The 23,517-nt window shown below is 39.7% G+C and overlaps 1 protein-coding gene across 2 annotated transcripts in view; it reads right to left on the reverse strand.

Annotated features, from left to right (window-relative positions):
• Window positions 1-23,517, reverse strand: part of MTHFD2L (methylenetetrahydrofolate dehydrogenase (NADP+ dependent) 2 like) — a 94,607-nt gene that overhangs the window by 30,587 nt on the left and 40,503 nt on the right. For both annotated transcript variants that reach the window (XM_023758642.1, XM_023758641.1), the window contains exon 6: window positions 20,939-21,031. In XM_023758642.1, coding sequence (XP_023614410.1) covers window positions 20,939-21,031 — 93 coding nt within the window. The remainder of the gene's footprint in view (window positions 1-20,938; window positions 21,032-23,517) is intronic.

Here is a 23,517-nt window from a genome sequence, read left to right on the forward strand (position 1 = left end):
AATAACTATTTTAGGGTGAACTATTCTTAACAGGAAATTTAATAAAATAGATTTCTGATTCAGTTAAGATTTATCTGCTGTGGGTGAAAATTACTTTGGTTGATAAGTAGCCTAACCAATGGATGATCTACACAGAATTACACTATTTCAAAAGTTATGACTTTTTTGTTAAGTGATTGCAAATCTGTTATTTTATAATTCCTATATGAGAAATAAGAAATTAATCATCAGTGCTATCTTAGCAAAATAAACTAAATAAATATAATGTTTTAAAAAACAATACCAATACCTAAAGTACACACCAAACATGATTCTACACCCTAAGACCTAAATTTACTGATATGAAGGTACAACCATTCCCCCTTGAGTAAGTGTCAGGCTATATCTTTATTCTTACCATTTAGAACCCAATATTCATATGCCTATTTGACAATGTCTGAATTAAGTTCACATGAATTACAAAAACATTAATCCTTTCCCAATGAATCCTCCTATCATAGTCATCTTAAAGTCTTTATGAAATAGCCCAGTCAAGGCATCCTGATAAAAGGAAGTTCCATATTTACACGTAAATTTAATTAGTATAGTTCAAAGAGCTATGGAAACATTATCTAATTAAACTTCACAACAATTCAGTGAAGCAAGAGAAGGTCGACCCATTATCCTCATTCACAGAAGAGAGATTCTGAGGTGCTGAGAGGCTAAGTGATTTCTTAGTTTCACAATGATGAGTCAGAGGTGAGACTGGGAACAAAACCAGAACTCTTGTTTGGATGTAAAAGTAACACCATGAAAATGCTTATTCAGGTGGCTGGCTCCTTCAGCTGGAAGCTGTCCGACTACATAAATTACAAGAGTAATTGCAATGGAATTTGTATTAGTGCATACGTTTCTTTCTAGATTAGAAGTTTTTTCTTCAGCATTATTGCTCTGGAAGCAGTTAGATAACAGCTATATGCAACCTAGCTAAATATAACCTACAGTAGTAGTAAGTGTCTTCCCCCAAGGGTCTTCCTGCTATTTCTAAACATCTTCTGGAAGTGCTTATAAACCAGTGAGTGAGTGGCAATGACCATAGGGCATATCCCCTTTTCTCTCTTTCCCTGGCTTCTCAGTTCCCATCTGATACCTGTTTGGTTTATGATGTTTCTCATGAGAATAATATCCACACCAAGGACAATCTCTGGATGCTTCCAAAGCTTCTAATCCATCAGGTGCCAGAATAGTACTAGGTTCCTTTGTTCTCAGAAAGTTATGAGATCACTCTTGAGTATTTCCATCAGCTTCTACCTGGAACCTTTTCTCTGTAAAGTCCAGTGGACATGTGAGGGCAAGATGTGTGCTGCTTTTTTCTTCCTCCCATCAACTAAACCTTGCTCCCTTCAAATGGACAATGGTGCATTTGAGGCATGGGTGGAGGTCGGGCGCCTGTGGGGGCAATAGGCAAGAGTCTATATTACCAACCACCATGCTATACTGTATATAGAGTATAAAACTCAAATGGAATTTATATGGTTATAATAATCTGGTTATTTAACAGGAAAGGTGTAAAGGGAAGACTAGATAATATAAGAATGCCATTTATACAGCTTTGCCAAGAAGTTGCAATTAACATTCTCCCCTCATATTGTTGGGGAAGGGATTGGACAATAGACACATGTCCAGTAAAGTCTGGGTGACGTGGGAAGGTGCTTTTTGGTCAGTCACACCTGGGAGCAAGTCAGTGGCCAGAACAGGCATGGCCACTACAAGGGCATGAAACCGGAATATTTAAACTCCTGGACAAAGGAATGCTCTTGACTTTTAGATCTTGCCCCTCTAGTTGTCTTGGGATTCCTGTTGTTGCAGGGGGAACACTCTCCAGCATTTGTCCATGTGACCCATGGCCATGTGGACTCCATACAATAAACTGATGGACTTTAATTAGTCTGATGCTGAATTGGACCTGGCTGCAACATGGAATGGAGACTCTGGACATTGGCCCTGCTTCTGGTTTTGCTGGTTTTTAAGACTGGACTAAGGAACATGAAATCTTGGACCCCAGGAATGTAACTCCATGCAAATAAAGTATTTTACTAGATCTCATTTTCCTGTGGGGGCCTCTGAAAATGCATATTTCAGTGGTGCCCCAAGAATTCGACTCCCACGAATGACGGGTAAATTTGGCCCACTCATTTCTCTGGTAACAATAGTATTTAAGGTGATGGCTTTGGCCATTTTAAGGAGTTACACAGTTTTCCTGGCTCTGTCCCATGTACACAGGATGTTACATGTTATTAAATTTTTGTTTTTCTCCTGTTTATGTCTTATGTCAATTTGCTTATCAGACCAGTCAAAGAACCTAGATGGGAAGAAGGGAATGATTTTCCCATCCATAGAGACTGAAGAGAGAGGAAAATAGAGAATATATGAAATGAAGTCATTTTAACTAACCTGTTAAAATTATTAACATTATGAAGATTGGGGCATGAGGAAAGACTTCATTCTCCTTCTAACTATCCTGGGAACTTAAGCTTTTTTGAACTTTCCACATCCTGTATAAATGCCTAGATACACATCTGGACTTCCATTTAACCCTCTAATTACCCACTGACAAACTCCTGTATCCAGGCCACCTGATTAGCCTCTGAAGGACTCACATATACATCTACCTGACATCCATTAGCCAGACTGCCTGACACCTGCTGATATCCTTAGACCAATCCTAGGGGTAAGAATACTGAAGGATTGCAGGTTTGATTCCTGGTCAAGGGCAGGTATTTGGGTTGCAGGTTCATCCCTGGACCCGGTGGAGGCACATATGGGAGGCAACCAATCAGTGTGTCTCTCTCATATCTCTGTTTCTCTCTCTCTCCCTCTCTGCTCTCCTTCTTTCCTCCCTTCCACTCTCTCTAAAAATCAATGGAAAAATATCCTTGGGTGAGGATTAACAACAACAACAAAACATAGTCTATTGCCCAGCCGGCTCAGTGGTTGAGCCTTGACCTATGAACCAAGAGGTCACGGTTCAATTCCCAGTCAGGACACATGCCCAGGTTGTAGGCTCAATCCAAAATGGGGGGTGTGCAGAAGGCAGCCGATCAATGATTCTCTCTCATCATTGATGTTTCTATCTCCCTCTCCCTTCCTCTCTGAAATCAATAAAGCTATATATTTTTTAAAAACATAGTGTACTTTTTAAAATCCACGGTCAAACAAGAAAGCCAGACAATTATACTACACTATGGCATTGTGATGTAGAAATGTACAGGATGTAGAGGAAGATGAGTTAGGGAGGGGATGCTAACTTAGCCTGTGGCAGAGAGGTCTTGTTTTCCAAAGGACTGTGTTGATTCTGAGAGATGTCTTGAAAAGTAGATGAAAAAGGTCAGAAAGACTGTTCTAAACAGAGAAACCAGAGTATATAAACAACATCAAGAACAAAAATAGAAACTTCTAATGAACTTTGTAGGTTTAAGGAAACCGAAAGGAATCTGAGATGGTTAGAGTCTAGGATGCATGCCTAGGGCAGTGGCTGGAGATAAAGCTGGAGTCTCAATTCCCACTATGCACTTCAGAGAAAGGCTGATTCACTTTCAATGGATCATATTCTAGTTCATGTGTATCCTGAATTTACTAAAGACATAGTTTCTCTGTTGAAATGTTGGAAATAGCTAGTTTTACATTGCATTAAGTTATTGAAAACACCACGGCTGGGTGTATCCAGAATGAGCTGGAGGAATGGGCATCACAGAAGTCGCCATGGGGAGGGCTGAGGAGCCTCCACGGGACATCTCACCACGGTCTGCACAGGGGAACTTTGAATACTTTCAGTGACCAGGCTGCATCCCAAATCAACTAAATCAGAATTTCTCTGTGTGGGACTCACGCATCAGCATTTTTAAAGTTCCTCAATTAATTGAAATGTGTGACCAAGATTGAAAGAGGGGACCAGGTGTATGTGATGGACTGAAGGCAGCATCATATTTATTGATATGGGAGAGGTGAGTCTAGGTAGATCTCAGTATTCATAGCTCAGATCGGGCTTTACTCCAGGCTCCCATGAGTCCATTTAGGAATGTAGAGAGGGAGACCCCAATAAATAAAGAATTGGCAGCTCTTAAAAATTCTGTATTATATTTTGTGCCATTCTAAGGGAGACTACCATGATGGAGAGGCATTCTTTCCCTTTTTGCAACAGAACTTCATTCTTTGAGGGCTCCAGCACACCTAGGATGGACTGTGCAGCTAAGAGACTGTGTCTGGCCACAGTGGTCAGCGTTGTTGGCAGGAAAAATAAAACTCATCTCTATATGAATGTATGTTGTGAAGAGAGGGTGATGAGGGGTTAAAGCAGAAGAGAACACTATGTGAAAACTGACTAAACTTGTTAAGGAGTATAAAGATCCATGAGAGATGTAAAAATAACAGCAAAGGTGTGAGGCATAATTAAAAAGAATTATACAGAGGATCTCTAAAATTTTAGTACTATAAGGAAAATATCCAGATGGGAAATATTCTCATTATTTCAACAGATATTTGCAGAATAGCTATTATGTGCCAGGTAGCAGAGAAAGTGAAAGGGATAAGACAATGAATAAGATAGACAATAATCTCTTCCTTATGGAGTCGACTTTTTCATAGGGAAGGTAGCTAAGAAATAAATAAATAAATAAATAAATAAATAAATAAATAAATACCGCACACAGTGTCTGGCAATGATAAGTGCCATAAAACCCTGCTATTTTTAGATAGGCCTCTCATATGTTCATTTGAACAGACATGAATGAAAACAGTGTTATTATGCAAATTAGTGGGTTTCAAATTTTTTGGTTTCAGGCCTACTTTACAGTCTTAAAAATTATTGAAGACCCAAAAGAACTTTTTTTTATGTGGCTTATGTCCATTGACTTTATCATATAAGCAATCAAAACTGACAAACTGCTTAAATATTTATTTAATTCTTTTTAAAAAGACGATAGTAATCCCATTACATGTTAAAATGATAGATTTTAATTAAAATAACCACATATCCCAAAACGACAACAAAAAAATAGTGAGAAGAGAGGGGCTGTTTTACAATTTGGATAATCTTTTAATGTCCAGGTAATAGAAGAAGCTATTCTCAATCTGCTTTTGCATCCAGCACCATTCTCACATGTAGTTGGAAAAGGAAGAAGTGTTCTAAAAGACTTATAAGTTAATCGTGGTCATCTTTCTTTGAATCTACATCAAAACTAGACAAGAAACCATTTCTACAGGGTAGTTGCAATGTGTAATTTGAAGCCATTTCAATGACCTTTCCATAGTCTATAGTATTAAAACCCAATACTGGTCTACCTTACATTTTGAGTGGATATAGTGATATCATGCATTACTTATTTGAAAAATATCACTTCACTGAGTTGCACACATCTTCCCAATGTTGTCACACATCATTATACAATACTTAAAAGTCGTATTTGTTAATATCACCATCAATCTCAGGGGAGGGGAACGTATTGGGAAGCTGTCAAGCTCACAGTGGGATCACTGCTTTTGCAGAATTTTAAGATTGCTTGAATCAAACTATAGTTTAGTCCAGAGTGCTAGTACAAGTTCAGCACAACTCACCTGGATGTCTTTTGTAGCCACTACCAGTCTTTGTTTTCATATCTTCCTTCCCACTGACAAAAGCAGTTCATTGGGCACTCTGACCCTTTCCTTCAAAGCCAATAAAAGGATCTATCTCTACCACCAAGCAAAGACCTCCCCACACCCCACCTTTTTGGTCTGAGGATCATACCACTTCCAGCAGATTGGAGAGACTGTGGTGACAAATATAATGAATAATCTCACTCTCACTTGAGACCCCACCCCCACAAACAGGGAGTGGCACAACCTTGAACTGTAATAACCATGTAACAACAGTTGAAACAAATAGTAACACCTACCAACAAAATGAGCGGTGTTACTTTTAATTTTGGTTCGCTGTAGAACATTCAAAACAATATTATTAAACAATTTTCGGTACCAAATCTCACAGAGTTCACTGTCATAGATGAGGTCAGTGTATGAGCCAAAGTCGGGAAAGAACGGGCACTTTGAGAGAATGAGAAAAGCTCTCTGTTCTCTCAGGGATTTAATGGTTGGCTCTGTTACCTTGCCTACAAGCTTTGTTTTGTGAGAATTACTAGTTCCTTATTACATGTTTGGTGATACAAGAACCAAACAAAAAATTAGGGCAACACATTCATATTCATTTGGAAACACTGAAATGACCCATGGGACTCTAAACAGACCTGAGATAAAAGCAAGGAAATCAAAGGAATACATTGTTTGAGATTAAGAAAATGCTTATTAAAAGCAAATAAATAAAACAAAACAATAAAGCTACCATAAAAGGCCAAAACTTGTGTTTAAAAATGAACAAAATTCACCAAAGTGGATTGGAAAGCTTCAGACTTTGTGGTAGAGTTCTCCTACCATAACTCGCCCTTCCCATGTAGCCTAAGGGGGTGTAAACACAGTAGGCTGACATCGGGAGTGGGAGGATAGCTGACAGAGCCCTGTCCTGGTGAACGTGAACATCCCTACTGTGTGGGAGATGACTGGTGCAACCGAAACGCACTGCAATAAAATCACACCAGATGGACACAAGGTGCCCAGTGAAAACTGGTAAAAGGAAAGGAAACTGTAAAGGTCTTTCTTGTCTATTAGTAATGACCCTTGAAAAGCATATGCCAGCCATTCAACTCCTGAGATGCCTTCTGTGGCGACGCCAAACCCAATAGGAGACCAAGTGCCCCTCTATATATGCACCCATAGTCCCTGCACTTTCCTTTCTCACAAGTTTTTAAATTTTTTCATTCTGTTTGCAAGTTGCTATTTGACTAATGCCTGTTTAAAGTAGACTACAAGCTCCCTGAGGGCAGTAACTAAGTCAGTTTTGAACCCACTGCCTGGCACTACTTGGTGCTCAGTAAATGTGTTGAGGAAAGGAAGAGAGGGAGGGAGAGTGTAGCTTTAGACTAGCTTAATAGGCCAGTCCTGGGAAAGTGGCACGTTAGTCTAACGGGGAGAAAGATAACAGGAAGCATCCCATATGAAAACAAGAGAGTCACCAAGGCTCTTGTTCTATATACTTCAAGTTGGAAATGTGTTCATGTGAGAAAGCAAATGAATACAGTTCAGTAAGCACCTATTAGACATCTTAAGGTAACAAATCCTCAGAATTCTGACTAAGAAATTCAAAGTTTTCCTTGTGACATACTCTCCCCCCTCCCCTGGCCCCACGCTAGTGAGGAGGAAAGAGCTTCTAAGAAGAGACAGGACATTATTTGAGTAGTTTCTCTCATTTTTGCCTATATTTTAATTAGCTTGGCTGGCACTGCAGGGCTGTTTAGAAGAAACGAGAAGGTGATACAGCTGTGTCTCTGCAAGTCTGGGGAGTGTCTTACCTGGCAGTCGTAGCAAGAATTGGCAGGAGGGGAAAGAGAGGTGAGCAGAAATTCCAGAAATGTCCAAATCACAGATTCCAGGGGAATGTGGACATACAGCAGTCATTCTGTTCCATGTAGCATAATAGGACAAAGCATGGTCTGAGGAATTCTTCATGTGGGAAGACAGATGACACTGACAGCTCTACGTGGAGAACTAGCAGACACCCAGTGGGGAATAAGGTTTGCCATTAGGTCTGCACAGGCGTGCAGTCTGAGTCACGGAGAGAACTTGGGCTTCATGTGATCGTATACTAATGGTAAGACTATCTTTCACATTTATAAAAGTGAACACAGTAACACTCCCCACCCCCTGCCCTCCGTTTGCTGTAAAAATAATGCTAAGTAGGTGAAAACACAGAGCATGGTGCTTGGCAAACAGTAGCATTCAATTAATGACAATTGCCTTTGGCTTCTTAGTTTTCTAATTGAAATGTCAAATACAATATGAATATTGTGTTAGATATAGTTTTGTGGTATTAAGTTATTTTAAGTGACCTCTCTATGTAACAAAAATGTTTCTTTTTTAAATAAGTTGCTTCAAACTTCTTTTTTCAAAAAAATTCAAAGTATAAATAAAATTCCACCATTAATCACCTTTGGGTAATTTTAGCAACTCAATTTATTTTGCAAATATCCCATTATTTCTTTAGAACAAAATACAAAGATGGCTTGCTTGGCCGGTATTGCTCAGTGGTTGAGCCCTGAACCAGGGGGTCATGGTTTGATCCCCAGTCAGGGCACATGCCTAGGTTGTGGGCTCAATTCCCAATAGAGGGTGTACAGGAGGCAGCCGATCAATGATTCTCTCTCATCGCTGACGTTTCTCTCTCTCCCTCTCCCTTCCTCTCTGTGAAATCAATAAAAAAATCCTATATAATAAAAGCCTAGGTGGCGTCATGCCCTTGCGTGAAGTCATCACAAGATGGCCACCACAAAATGGCCATGTGCACAGGAGAGGTGGGGCCTAGTGGCCACTCCACGCCATGAGGCCTGGGGGTCCCGCGGCTCTGTGCAGTGTGGAGGAGGCCAGTCCCAGCGTAGGAGGTGGGTTGCAGCAGGGGAGGGCAGTTGTGGGCAATCAGGCTGGTAGGGGAGAGCAGTTGGGGGCAATCGGGCCAACAGGGGAGTGGTTAGGGGGCAATTAGGCTGGCAGGCAGAAGTGGTTAGGGGCAATCAGGCAGACAGGCAGGCAGGCAAGCGGTTAGGAGCCAGTGGTCCCAGATTGTGAGAGGGATGTCCCAGATTGGAGAGGGTGCAGGCCAGGTGAGGGACACCCCCCCTCCCTTGTGCATGAATTTTGTGCACTGGGCCTCTTGTATATTAAAAAAAAATAGATAGCTTAAAAGGCCATGTATAAATGAGCTAAAAATGCCCTGATTTTACCTGTGTTAGCCACTATTGTTTTGTGACTATGATCTCCAGCTGATTCCAGGAAAATAATGTCATGAGTAAATGATTATTTTTGTCTTTTGGTAGTAGGGGGAGAGAGGAGCCTTTTCTTTACATAATTATTCTAGGATTAATGGTATAAAAGGATTAATAGGATTAATTATTCTAGGATCAACTAGCTTCCACTTAGAGTTTATAGGCCAGAATCCCTAAAGTGCATTTGATGATGCAAAAATAATTTAATATGCAAGAATATTTAATAAATGTAATAAACATGTAACAGGTAGAAAGGGGTTTTAATTTGATTTACAAATTCCTTGGCCATCAAAATCATATAAAAAATGTCCCAGAAGCTTATGTTTTTTCCAGTTGGACCACATATTTTGCAGAAACAAATATGGGTCTATGACAAAAAGGAATGGAAATGAATAGTTTTTTTTGGCCCTTTCAACAAATTATTAATTCCTAAAGCATCACTCTGTGAGGGTATGCTCTTTATAACTGCCGCACATTATGAAAGGGACACATATGCAGGCTGTGTTTTGTAAAAGCAGAACTAGAATAAAAATGTAGTAATACTCTACTCAGCTAAGAAAATGCCAAGTCTTTTACTGTTAAAATAGATGAATGTGAAACTCTACTTATTGGCAGACAGAGAACTGTAGTCACAATCTGCAAGCTCTGCAAAGCTAAACGCATATTTGGATTTCTACCACATGTAATCTAATGCAAGTATTCTTCAGAATATAATTGGCTGTAAGCATCCCTTTGTGTAGATACGCCATCATTCCTTAAATGTTCCCATGTTGTTGGGTGCTTAGACTGTTTCCAACTCTTTGCTATCATAAATAAATCTGCAGTGGATATCCTTGAATGTTATCTCTGTAAGCTCATTACAGTTTTCAATGGGATAAATTCCTGGATGTAGTATTTTGGGAACTGAGATAATGTGTGTTCACAGCATATATCCAAGTTTTTAAGTCTATGTATTTTTATTTGAAGAAATGTAGTCAAGTTACTATCTCATCTAGTGCCCTAGGTAAACTAACACCATGTCCTGAGTTATTTCCAAGCCATTCAGTATTCCTTTGCAGAGTTTCCACTAAAAAGTCAGAAAACTTATAAAGTAAGGAGGAAACCCCTTCAAATAGTTTTTTAATCCCCCAAAAAAGTAAATTTGGGGTGACAGCTTAGTAACCTAAAAGAATTTGTTACTCTTAGTAAAAACAAAGGGAATTTCATTCACTGTGATATGGTGTACCACATTATTTTTAAGAATATTCATTCAGACCAACTATCCTAGGGTGAATGTATATCATAATGTGTTGTGTGTGTGTGTGTGTGTGTATGTGTGTGTGTGTTTTACAAAGAGTAAATCTTCCTGGTTATCTTTAAAGTCAGTGTAACTATGAATTATGGGGAAACATAATAAGAACATTATGGAAATGTACCTGCCTTTTCTGCAATATAATAGTTGATCCCGGATATAGATTACCATCTTGATTTAAAGGGCACAGTGGCTAGAGCAGCCGTGGGCAAACTACGGCCCGCGGGCCGGATCCGGCCCGTTTGATATGAATAAAACAACAAAAAAAAAAGACAGTACCCTTTTATGTAATGATGTTTACTCTGAATTTATATTAGTTCACACAAACACTCCATCCATGCTTTTGTTCCGGCCCTCTGGTCCAGTTTAAGAACCCATTGTGGCCCTCGAGTCAAAAAGTTTGCCCACCCCTGGGCTAGAGTGTCAGCCTACGAACTGAAGGGTCCTGGGTTTGATTCTGGTCAAGGGCACATGCCTGGGTTGCAGGCTCAAGCCCCAGTAGGGGGCGTGCAGGAGGCAGCCGATCAATGATTCTCTTTCATGATTGATGTTTCTATCTCTCTCTCCCTCTACCTTCCTCTCTGAAATCAATAAAAATATATGTAAAATAAATAAATAAGTATAAAATAGGCAATTATTAATTAACCAAATCAGAAATAAATTCGGAGGAAATGCACTCAGGTGAAATTTGAAGGGACAGAGACAGAAACCTTCCCTTGACTATGCATACAGGCAAAAAGTAGGGGCTTTCATACAAAGCTGTCTGATGAGATATATGCTGGCACCAGTGATTCCTTTCTTCTCATCACTGTCCTTCAGAACCAAAGCCACACCTGAAGCAGGAGGCCAGGTGCGCAGTAAGATTCTCCACAGCCTATTTCAAACACTATCTCTACATGGATTACACAAGTGTTGATGTGTGGCATTTTGATCCCTGATTTTTTTAAAGTTTCAATTTTCCTGTATTTTAATTAGATGTGTGAATGTTACTGTAAAACCACAACTAATAATAACTGACTATAGATAATGGAATCATTTCACTTTCTTCCAGTCAACACATGTTTGGAAGAGACATTCAGCAACACCACACACTCAGAATACACCAGAGGAATGACTTCACCAAAGAAGGGCTCATGTTCCTACCCACACTAGACAGTAGAGCAAAGTATTTTCTTATTCTTTCATTGAAGATGGTCATCATTTCTCAGCTGTTTCTCTGCCTCCTCCCTACCTTACCTCTGAACTCTGCAGCTGCAAGCGCTGAGTCAAGGGTGCTGATGCAATGCCATATTAAGCTTTCGTGAAGTGGAACAGCCCAAACAAGGTATTAAGGTTGAATGGATCCTGGAGAGATCATCTACCCCGATAAAGGCCCCCTCAACTTCTCGGAAAAAAGCTTAAACAAAGATAAACACCTAAATTCTAAACAAGGAAGAATATTCATTCAGCAATGAGTTTTCTAATCCCCAGCGCAAGATTCTTCACTAGATATTTAAAAATAAATAAACCTGGTCCTGGGTACTGGAGGTCACAATACCTTCGGAGTCACCTCAATGCCGTCCCCTCCACGTGGTCACCTTCCATACTGACCCACCATAATTCTTGCTGTTCTTTATAGACTCATCTCATATCTCACCTAGGTCCTCTGTATTTCCATTCTCCTCCCTTTTATTTTGTTACATTTCAGAATTAGCAATATGATGCTTAAAAGGGGACTTTTCTACTTTAAATAAAGGCACCCAATGCCATCCCCTGTTAGTGTGATGTATCCAAATTTCACATAATATTAAAGCATATTTTATGACTTGCATGGGTGTTGTTAAGCAGATATTTTGTTTTTGTTTTAATCCTCACCTAAGGATATTTTCCCATTCATTTTTAGAGAGAGTGGAAGAGAGAGGGAAAGACAGAGAGAAACATCGAAGTGAGAGAAACACATCGATTGGTTGCCTCATGCCCACGTGCTGACCAGGGCCCAGGCCGGAGAGGAGCCTGTAAACCAGGCATGTGCCTTGACCAAAATCAAACCCGAAACCCTTTGGGTCTGCAGGCCGACGCTCTATCCACTGAGCCAAATTGGCTAGGGCTAGGCAGATATTTTGTACAACTATAAGTTATCACTTGATAAGCCTCATATAAAGAAAGGTCTATTAAAAATTAATAAACTATAAAGGTATAAATCCAGTGAAGATATAGTAGAAAACAATGCTTTAAACCTCCTCTTCAGTGTAGACCAGATAACATTTATTGGAGTCACTAGCTGAAATGAGTAATACTATTCAAAATACGTATTTTAAAAGAGCTCAGAGCCTTACACTAGATTTTAAATCATCTACTAATATACCAGGAAAAAATAATGGCTGTAGGAAACACTCTTTATTAGATACTAGAGGCCCAGCACACACGAAATCGTGTGCGGTTAGGGTCCCTAGGCCTAGCCTGGCCTCCGTCTCATGGCCTCTGCCACTCTGCAGCACTACGTGAAGCTCCCCTCCTCAGGACACTCTGAGAACCCCGCGACGCTTTCCCCGCCCCAGGGCACTCCGCGAAGCTTGCTGCCACCCCACGAAGCTCGCCACTGGACACTCTGCGAAACTCCTCCTCCCCCTACTCTGCAACTGCTCCCTGAAACTCCCCTGCCCTGCGACTGCTTCGCGAAACTTGCTGCCGCCGGTGACTGCTCCACTAAGCTCATGGCCAGCCCACCACAGTCGCTCAACAGTCCCCAGTCCCTCCCCGGCACCAGTCCCCCTCATGGTGAGTGGCTCGGGGGCCAGTGGAGGGGGGGACCGAAAGGTGCTCCATGCACTTCATGGTGACTGGTCGCCCGTTCGGTCATGATGGCACCTAGCTCTTTATATATATTAGGATGGATTAGCTATCTTAGATCCCATCCTATTTTTTTAAATATATTTTTATTGATTTCAGAGAGGAAGGAAGAGGGAGAGAGAGATAGAAATATTAATGATAAGAGAGAATCATTGATTGGCTGCCTCCTGCGCATCCCTACTGGGGATCAAGTCCACAACCCGGGCATGTGCACTTGACCGGAATTGAACCTAGGATGCTTCAGTTTGCAGGCCAATGCTCTATCCACTGAGCCAAACCGGCGAGGGCAATCCTATCCTATTTTTAATATAGATAAACTCATTTGCTAACAGAGAAATAGTGGACTTTTAATCCCTACTAGCATGCTGACATGAATCTCATGGCCATCTCTGCCTTGACCAGAGCCTCAAGAAAGATGAAAGGACAGCACAGGAATGGAAGAATAAATAAAAAAATAGATGGGCTTACCAGAAAAACAGACTAGATGGCCAGGAAAAACTACAGAGCACATACTTGATCAAGGTTGCACAATTAACAATTGGCAGAGATGGGATTTAAATTCTGAAATACTTACTCCAGCAAGGCCTGTGCATTTACACCACTCCATACCATTGACAATAATTGACAAAATTAAGATAAATGACAAATTTAGGAAGGAATTCTAGTGGAGAAGCAGAGACTAACGGGGACAAGATGGAGAATGAGAAGAAGAATATGGGAAGAACAATAGCATAGTGAAACCATACAGTGTGCTGACATTGGCTCAGGAAGCACCCAGAGCTGTAAAGGAGTAAGTTCCACACCCAAGTGCCATGAGCTCCAAATGATGGCATAGACTATTTTCATACCCCATCCCTAGGAACTTCTCAGTGTCCTGGCATCCTGAAAATTACTAATCCTGCTCAAAGGAAGAGGAAATACTGTACTGAGAACCTAGGATGATGTCTGATGGGTGTGTATCTAAAACTTGAAAATATGATGGAAGAAGTGGTGAAAAGTAGTTGGTTGGTCACTTTGTATTTTATGAAGAGTAAGTATGAATATTCTCAATTACTCTACTGAATTGCCCATTTATCCTGTTTTATATTACAGTGTCTATCTTTAAAAGTGTTGCAGTAGATGCTTGAGTTATGACTGTGAAGGTTCATTCATCACGCTGGAAGGGATGGCTTAGTGGACAAAATGCCAGCTTTCACCAACTATGACACTGTATCCAGAGGTTAATAATAATAGGCAAGTGGCATTGATTCAGCAGCTCATCTTCTGAATGAAGCTAGTTCCAACAAGTTTACTCAGATGGGTGGAGGGTTCTTTAGACAATGTCTGGGAAAAAATTGCCAATCCTGCCTGGATAATGAAAATTCCTAGACCCTTTACAATTGTAGCATTTCCCCAGCATGAGACATGGATAACCAAAGGACTTTTTAACACAATCTTAGAATCTGTGCCCTCTTCTGGACAGCAGTACCTTCTTTATCATTAGCCTTACACAAGCCAATTTAGCCTTCCCCAAAACTAGAGTAGTCTTCTTTTATCCTCAGTTTCTTCACCTTCTGTGGTTTCAGTTACCTGTGGTCAACCTAGATCCAAAATGTTAATGAAAAATTTCATAAATATATAATTCATAACTTTTAAATTGTGCACTGTTCTGAGTAATGGGATAAAACCGTGTGTCGCCCTACTCTGTTCAGCCTGGGATGTGAATCATCCCTTTGTCCAGTGTGTCCACTCTGTATATGCTCCCTGCCCTTAGTCACTTAGCAGTCATGTTAGTTATCCCCTGTCACAGTAAAGTAATGCTTGTGCTTGAGTAAACCTTATTTTACTTCATAATGTCTCAAAGCACCCGAGTAATCATGCTGGAAATTTGAATATGCTAAAGAGAAGCTATAAAATACAATAAAATATTGAAAGAGAGACAGGGAAGGAATGCGAAAGCACACAGTCACATAAGCTTTAGTTTATTATTAATTATTTTGTTAATATCTTACTGTGACTAACTTATAAATTAATGTTTATCATAAATATGTATGTATAAGAAAGACATAGGGTTCAGTACTACCTATGGCAGCAGTTCTCAACCTGTGGATCTCGACCCCTTTGGCGGTCGAACGACCCTTTCACAGGGGTCACCTAAGACCATCCTGCATATCAGATATTTACATTACGATTCATAACAGTAGCAACATTACAGTTATGAAGTAGCAACGAAAATAATTTTATGGTTGGGTCACAACATGAGGAACTGTATTTAAAGGACCAGAAGGTTGAGAATCACTGACCTATGGTATCAGGCATCCACTGAGGGTCCTAGAATATATCCCCACAGACAAGGGGTGGCTACTCTACTTCTTTATTCAACTGTTTAATACCCTCAATTTTAGCTGTCTATAATAGTCTCTTTCTTCACTCTTCTCATAGTTTCTTTTTTTTAAATATATTTTTATTGATTTCAGAGAGGATGGGAGAGGGAGAAATAGAAACATCAATGATGAGGAAGAATCACTGATAGGTTGCCTCCTGCATGCACCACACTGGGGATCAAGCTTGCAATATGGACATGTGCCCTGACCAGGAACCTCCTGATTCATAGGTCGATGCTCAACCACTGAGCCACACTGGCCAGGCTAATTTCTTAATTTAACATTTATACTCAGATCAGTCTACTCCTCTACTTAATGATAGAAACTACTCTTTTATTTCAAAAAATAACTCACTTAGATGGCTTTATCAATTACTTTACAATGACCAATAAATTTTAACACGTTAAACGCCCAGTCAGTCACCGGTGACTGACACTACACTTTCCGTCCGGAAGACAAAACAGGCTGAGTGCTTAACATGTTAAACAAATTCATCTTTATAAAATTATATTCTTAAAAATTTATCAGCAAAGCAGGGTTTTAAAAGCCTATAGAATCTATTGCTATTCTTATTGTGTTCATGCAAACAATCAGACCAAATTGAAACTTAACGTAATACAGTAAATATATTGGTCTTAATTTGGCTCTTTAATAAAAATGAGGGTGGCCATGACTGGTTTGGCTCAGTGGATAGAGCGTCGGCCTGCGGACTGAAGGGTCCCAGGTTCGATTCTGGTCAAGGGCATGTACCTTGGTTGCGGGCACATCCCCAGTAGGGAGTGTGCAGGAAGCAGCTGAATCGATGTTTCTCTCTCATCGATGTTTCTAACTCTCTATCCCTCTCCTTCTCCCTTCCTCTCTGTAAAAAAAATCAATAAAATATATTTTTTAAAAAATGAGGGTGATTTTAGGGAGGGGGAATTATGTTTACATAGACTTTATAATACACAGTTATGAATATTAGACTCACAGCTTTATTTTTCATTTATGATTTGAATTGGATCCTAAATTAATCTAAAATATTTGGCTACAACCCTCCAAACTATTCTTTCTTTCCTTCCATCAGATCATTTGTCATAATTCTTGCTGTTCTAGCTTTTGTCCCAATAACAGTAAGATTTGTAGCACAGTTTGTCTCCATCAGGTTACAATCCCTGCTTGTACTCAGGAAATACCACTCCTCAACACCATCACAACCTCCTTTTGTGGCCAGGCCTTACTGTCCCTAACAGAGAGCAAGGATTTTTGGCTCTGAAGAAAAATGTTGCCCCTTTCAGCAGGAAGCAGCTATAGAAGAGACCTTACACCCTCTTTTCTCTGAAAGAATTCAGTGCCAAGGTCCTTGAGGGGGTGAGGGGGGAGTGTTAGACAGAACCCAGAGCAAGAATAATGGACTAGGTACAGAAACTCACTAGGGCAGAAAGCCCTAGATGCCTAGCAAGGGGCAAAACTGGGAAAACAAGAACCTGGCCCCCAAGGTAATCTATCTTCCCCTAGCATATCACTGGTCATGTGATTTGGACTCCAGATATTTCACATCTTTAGTCAGGAATTTATACCCCCTGACCTTTTCCTCCCTAAAGATAAACATCTAGGCCTCAGTTGTATTTCAGCTTCCGGCCCAGAAAAGCAGCAAAACCAGACACGTGGTGCTGTGGCTGCCTCAGGACCAGCTTTTACCTCTCAAGTCATTCAACTGGTTTCCTCAGCCTTGGGTATCCGATAATTTCACCCTCCCTTATAATAATGGACACGCTAAGGTGCTAGGTGATTGGTTTCTGACATGTGGCATAACTGTTTATTAAGAATAATTATTAACAAACAGAAAGAGGAGGGAAACATTAGGCCTATAGTACAATACAATCCTTAGCAGCCATCTGTAAGCTTCCGACCACAGGAGAACAAAAGACCAAGAAAAACTCACTAGACACCAGGAGTCAGACCATACAAGGAAAGGAAACTGTTCTGAAGGCTACTGATTGCACACCTGCATTCCATCCACATTCCAAGCCCACCAGCTCAGCCCCCAAACCCACTGATGACAAGTTTCCTGCCAGTGACTGCGTATAAGGATGAAACTCTGGCTCCTGGGTGCTGTCATCATTGACCCAGTGTCCCCTTGGCTTGGTGCTATGCAGCCCTTCCTTTGGATACTCCAACCCCCATCCTTAAATAAATTTAATTTTTTTTAAAAAAATTACCAGCTAAATTTGTAATAATTTGAAGAAGTATTTGTTCCAGTTCTCGTCTCAAAATCAATGCAGCATACATTTATTGAGTACCCACAATGTATCAGGTACTGTTTTGAGCACCAGTAAAAAAAAATTTCTGTCTCTGCAATTGTAAAGAGAAGGGTATAGACAACTTTAAACAACTAGAGCAGCAGTTCTCAACCTGTGGGTCGCGACCCCTTTGGGGGCTGAACGACCCTTTCACAGGGGTCGCCTAATAATTACATATTGTTTTTGTGATTAATCACTATGCTTTAATTATGTTCAATTTGTAACAATGAAATTGGGGGTCACCACAACATGAGGAACTGTATTAAAGGGTTGCGGCTTTAGGAAGGTTGAGAACCACTGAACTAGAGGCCTGGTGCACAAATTTGTGCATGGGTGGGGTCCCTTGGCCTGGCTGGTGATCGGGGATAATTGGGGCTGGCTGAGGGGAGGGACTGCAGGAGGTTGGCTGTGGGAGTTCATTGACCACCAGGGGGCAGCTTCTGCATTGAACACCTGCCCCCTGGTGGTCAGTGTGCATCATAGCTACCGGCCGGTCGGCCAGTCATAACAGTTGCTTAGATATATATATATATATATATATATATATATATATATATATATATAGTTATGTGTTATAACCATGGTACAGCAAAGTTCCTAGAAACAGATTATTTCTCTCTGGGAAAAATGCAGAGGGGTATAGCATTGAGTAGGAGCCTAGAGCCTTTTATTTCTAACAGCATAGTTTGACAGGATTTGGTTTTCAAATTTGAACTTCTATATTAGTCTACTTTTCAAATTTTGGTGAGATGCTTTAAAGGTAAGTCCTATATAGTTAAACCTATGAAAGTTTGAGAAACTGGAGAAGTGAGATTAATATGAACATAAGCTAATTTTAGTCATGCACCAGAATCATCACATGCCATTTCCTCTTATACTTTTCTTCTGCAAACCCATTCCAAGGTTTCTTCACCACGTTCTTTATTGTCATTCCAGACATTATCAATGTGCCTGATACATCACCCACTACTCCTCCTCTACTCCTCCTAACTTTGAGATGGTACTGCTTCCATATATGCTGACATTCTAGTTATGACAATAATCAATACCTCTGCCATGAGGTCATTATATCCTTTTGTAATACCCACTGCTAATCACATGTGTTTATTTCCCACACAGAATGCATGATGTGGTTATTCATTATTAGTGTGTTGTTGTTTTTTTATGCCTTCCCTACAATTCCACTATAATTTACCAATCTCTACGTATTTTATCCTCAAATTCTCCAGGTGATTATTAAAGAAGTAAAAATGTAGTAATCTTTAGTTATTTCTTACAAATTCTCAATTTTCTTCCCTGAAATTTCCCACTACACAGATGTTTATTTCCTAAGGATGATTGCAGGGCTACATACAGAGCTGTATTCCAGAATTCAGCATACATTTGTATCGAGTTAGGGGCACTAGAGCTGGAATACAAAGCAAGGAACAATACCTGTTTGCACTGCCTTCACTCAAAATTGTCTTCCTTCCAGGATTAAGACTGTGCGTGGCCAACTGGCTGTCTAAAATAGCCTGCACACGGGACTGGCGCCCTCTGGTGGTAATAGGATACCCTGAGTAGGATGGCTGAGATATAGAGCCTCAATACTGCTTCATCACCTAGAGACCTGGGTACCTCCAGGCTCCTCTTTTGTTAACTTTATGTAGAATTGGTCCCTTTTCCCTTTATTTTCCCCTTCCTTTCTTATTTTTTAACTCCTTGATCACAGTGCCAATACAGTGAGTCTATATGAGAAACTCAAGGATGATGACAGTGTTGGCATAATGACTTGTGACATAAAGTTTGATTTAGTCACAACAGAATATCCGTGGTTCTTGAAAGAGGATGGTAATTACCCATTTGTCATTTCTCATAACACGAAAAACATGAGTATGAATGCATACTGAGGGATTTTGCTCCAAATATGCATTCAATAAAGAAAATATGCATTTGATATTATAATTGATAAATGAGAACTAAGATCAACTGTGAAATATTCTTTATATATTGTTAACCTCAGAATCAAATCAAATTTTAATAATAATGAACATTTCATTTTGTCTAAAATTAGAGATTAGCAATGACGACCACTCAAATTCCTCTCTCCTCACCAAATTCTGAGTCTTGTGTGTGACTTCAAGTGTTTCTAAAAAAAAGTCAATGTAATATTTATCTTGCATGACTCTATCAGTTGCTGCAGCAGTATTTCACCTAATGTCTGTGATCTAACAAAGTGTATTGCCTCTCTAAACATCCATCTTACTTCTGTCAATTGAGCTCAAACTCTTACATCTGGTAAACCCCCTGAATATAATTTTTTAGAAAAACAGGAACTGTAGTTAGAAGATTATTGTTGATTCTAAAATGGGAATATTTCTATTTATACTCTATGAAGAGGCAAATTACTCCATCTAAAGTTATCACATATATATTTTGAGTTCCTATAAAGGGCCTATAGAATAAGAAAGTGAATTAAATTCTGTTAAAACTAATTTAAATTATTATTATTTTCCATTAAACTCAATTTATTATGAAACGTTTACTCTCCCTTCATAATTTGTAAATACTCAGCAATTCAACTGTAAAGTGTAGAAATTATCAATAATATCTAATTGATAAAATTAAAAGGGCTCTCATTCCAGCCTTGGATAAAGAACAGTCACAGTGTCTGCACCGTAGAAATACTATGTGGCGAGAGTAAAGGGTAAAGGCAGAAGTAAAGGGTAGAATTATTTTGTATATTCAAATGTAAAACAAATTAGAAAAAGCTAGACCCATTAAATGAAAGTATAATAACTGTTCTCTGTTTCCATTCTTGTCTCTCTAAAGTCAATTCTTGACTCAGTGTAAGTAATCTTTTAAAAACGTATGCCAGACCATGTCAATCTCCTGATCTCAGCCATCGTAGCTTATATCAAAGTTTTTACCATGGCCTACAAATTCCGACATGTACCAGCCATGGCTATCCCTTCAACAGCATTTCCTACCAGTCTCCCCATAATTCATTCATGTTTAGAAGCAATCATGTTGTCAAAAGAATTGGCAAAGTGTACTCTGTTCTTGTGCTTAATATTTCATTCCAAAGGTTATTCAGGTTTTCTATAATGAAGTGACAAATGCTAATACAGGCACAGTGGACCAATATGACCAATATGATGATTGCCAAGAGACAGAATCCAGTTGTCGGAAGTTAATCATACATATCTTAATTCTCTGAAGAAGTGGTTCTTACGGACATGCTGGCAATTAGGGCAGGAATTACTCTGCTGATGATATTCCACCAAATAACACCCACTAAAGACTTACCTGCAGCGACTATGACAATATCTGCCAGCTGAGTATGGATCTTCAGTTGTTCTTTGGGGGTATATCTGTGAGCTATTGTCACTGTTGCATCACCTGGAATGCAGAAGAATTCCATTAATGATTACTTAACTTATTCATAATTTATGAGTGCTCCAATTCTAGAGGAGTTTCAGTTACATCCTAAGTGTGAAAAATTGCTTTGAAATAATTAAATCACTTTAAAAACAAAAGCTAGATACGAAAATATAGATGCACCATATCACTGTATCCTTCAACTGACCAGTGGAAAATCAAATGAGCCCAAATGAGGGTATGTGCTGACCATATAGGACAGCTATAAGTAGGATCCTAGAAATCTAGCACTTGAAAGTTCTGCATTGACAAGTTAATACACAGTCACTCATTGGCTTGATAATAAAATTTATAAATACTGAAAACAGCAAGACAAGTGCACTAAAAATGGGGCAACATCTTGTAGCAGGACAGGTTAGAGATTAATTCTGCCTCATCTTGGCAGGTACCACATTCATCTTGAGGAGGTGTCAAAAAAGGGTTCCTAAAAGAGGTAATATACTTTGTTAGTTCTTAAAGCATGAGTAGTAGTACACCAATCAGGGAAGGGAAAGAAAGGAATTCCAAGGCAAAAGAATGGCAAGGAAAAATGAACCAACTTTGAATTATGTGTTGAAGAAATGATGAAGAAGGCTATAAGGGAAAGCATTCATACATGCTTTAACAAAGTGACGTATGAATGAGAGAGGTTAGCAGACTGCGGGATTTCCGTGCTTTAAGTGAGAGCCATTGAAGAGTGAGAGAAAGGCAGTGATGATGGGTCAAAGGAAGGACTCCCGGTATGAACATGGCTGTGTGAGACAGTACTCTCTCTCTTCCCTTTCTGCATAGCATACAACAAAAATGGCATAGTCTCTATTTTTAGGAAAACTAGAAGACACACCACAGGGAGAAAGGCAGCAAAGAAATGGACAGAATAACAAGATGTTCGGCAACAACAGATCTCTGAGAATGACTTCCTGGATCATTTCTTGCTTATGCCTCTAAAAATCATAAACAAAATTTGAACTGTTTCCCAAGGTTCATATGAGGTAACCATTGACCAATTCCCTATCATTTAAAAAAATTCTAATCCTATAACCAATCACTGTGAAGAATAAACAGTCCCTGCTTTCTCGCTAATATAAGCTGTCTTAGAACAATATACTCCTGAGCCTCATCCATATTTTGGTTTGAGGGCTCCTAGTTTGCAAACTATCTTTTCGGTGTGTAAACAATAAACTTTTACTGATTACTACTTCGGTGACTGATTATGTTTTGTCTGAACTTCTGACGCCTGCTAACTATATTCTCATTTAACCTGTCTTAATTGACATAGTGAGAACTCTTGTCATTCCTATTTCCAGTCCTGGTATCCCACTACTTTTCTTCAACAAATCCTCTGGCTTGCTGCACCTAATCCATTCTATCTCCTCAGCTTTTTCCATAGGTAACCAGTACTAACAAGTTGCAACAGCTACTCCTTAGAATGATGTGTATCTCTGACCCTCTGATGACTTTTTCCCCCTCACTCAGTTTCACGTCCTATTGCTCAGATGATAACAGCCTTGGCAAGAACCTAATATTTCTAAGCATTCCACAGACCCAGCTAAAAATTTATAAGTAGAGTCTTAAGAAACTTATTTGTTTCTGCAGTTTTGCATAAGTTATAGAGATCATGATAGCCTAGAAAACGTCAAATACCTACTTGTGCCTGCATCAGCAAATACAGCAAAATGGCGAACCCAGTAAGGGCTGGAATCTCATGTGTAGGGTTTCTTTTGTCACTTTCTCTAGATAAGGAAAAACTAAGTCATTCCCAACACGTTAACTCACACTATGGCCTGGTTTAAAGGGAAAAAAAAATCATTGAGGAAAACTCAGTACTCATCAACAGAACAGCACTCAATGAGTCTTAAAATAATACCGCACTCTCTTGACTCTGAATTCCAGTTACTGCATGCTTTCTATCCCATCTTCAGCTGCTTTTTCTGGATTAAACTGTTTAAATTTTAGATACTGTTGCAGAACACTCAGGTCTAAGCCTTCTGTCCATGTTTTAAATGGGGCAGGCTTTACTGTCTTTATCTGGTCAAGACCTGGCTGGTTTGACTTGCTGTTTAGCAGTCTTCCAAACACTTTGGGCCAATTGTTTCACTTTTAACTAGTCAAATTGTTTCAAGCTCAGTCCTTTAAACACCTATTGTTCCTTGGAGAGAAAGAGTTTTATGGACAACTGACTGAATCCTGACCATCAATGTCTGTAGATATTTTAAAAATCTGCCTCAATTTTGGCCAAAAATTATTGAATTGAAATTGTGGATGCATTTATTCAACAAAGAAAATATACAAATGAGCAAATACAGACACACACACACACACACACACACACACTAGAGGCCCGGTACACGTGGGGTCCCTCGGCCTGGCCTGCAGGGACCAGTGGACCTCCACACTGCAACAGTCCAGCCTTACCAGCTCATCGGGCTCCAGCCTGCTGTCCACATCGATCCCACACAGCACAAAGT

This window comes from Myotis lucifugus, unplaced genomic scaffold, assembly GCF_000147115.1.
Source record: "Myotis lucifugus unplaced genomic scaffold, Myoluc2.0 scaffold_136, whole genome shotgun sequence".
NCBI classification, from domain to species: domain Eukaryota; kingdom Metazoa; phylum Chordata; class Mammalia; order Chiroptera; family Vespertilionidae; genus Myotis; species Myotis lucifugus.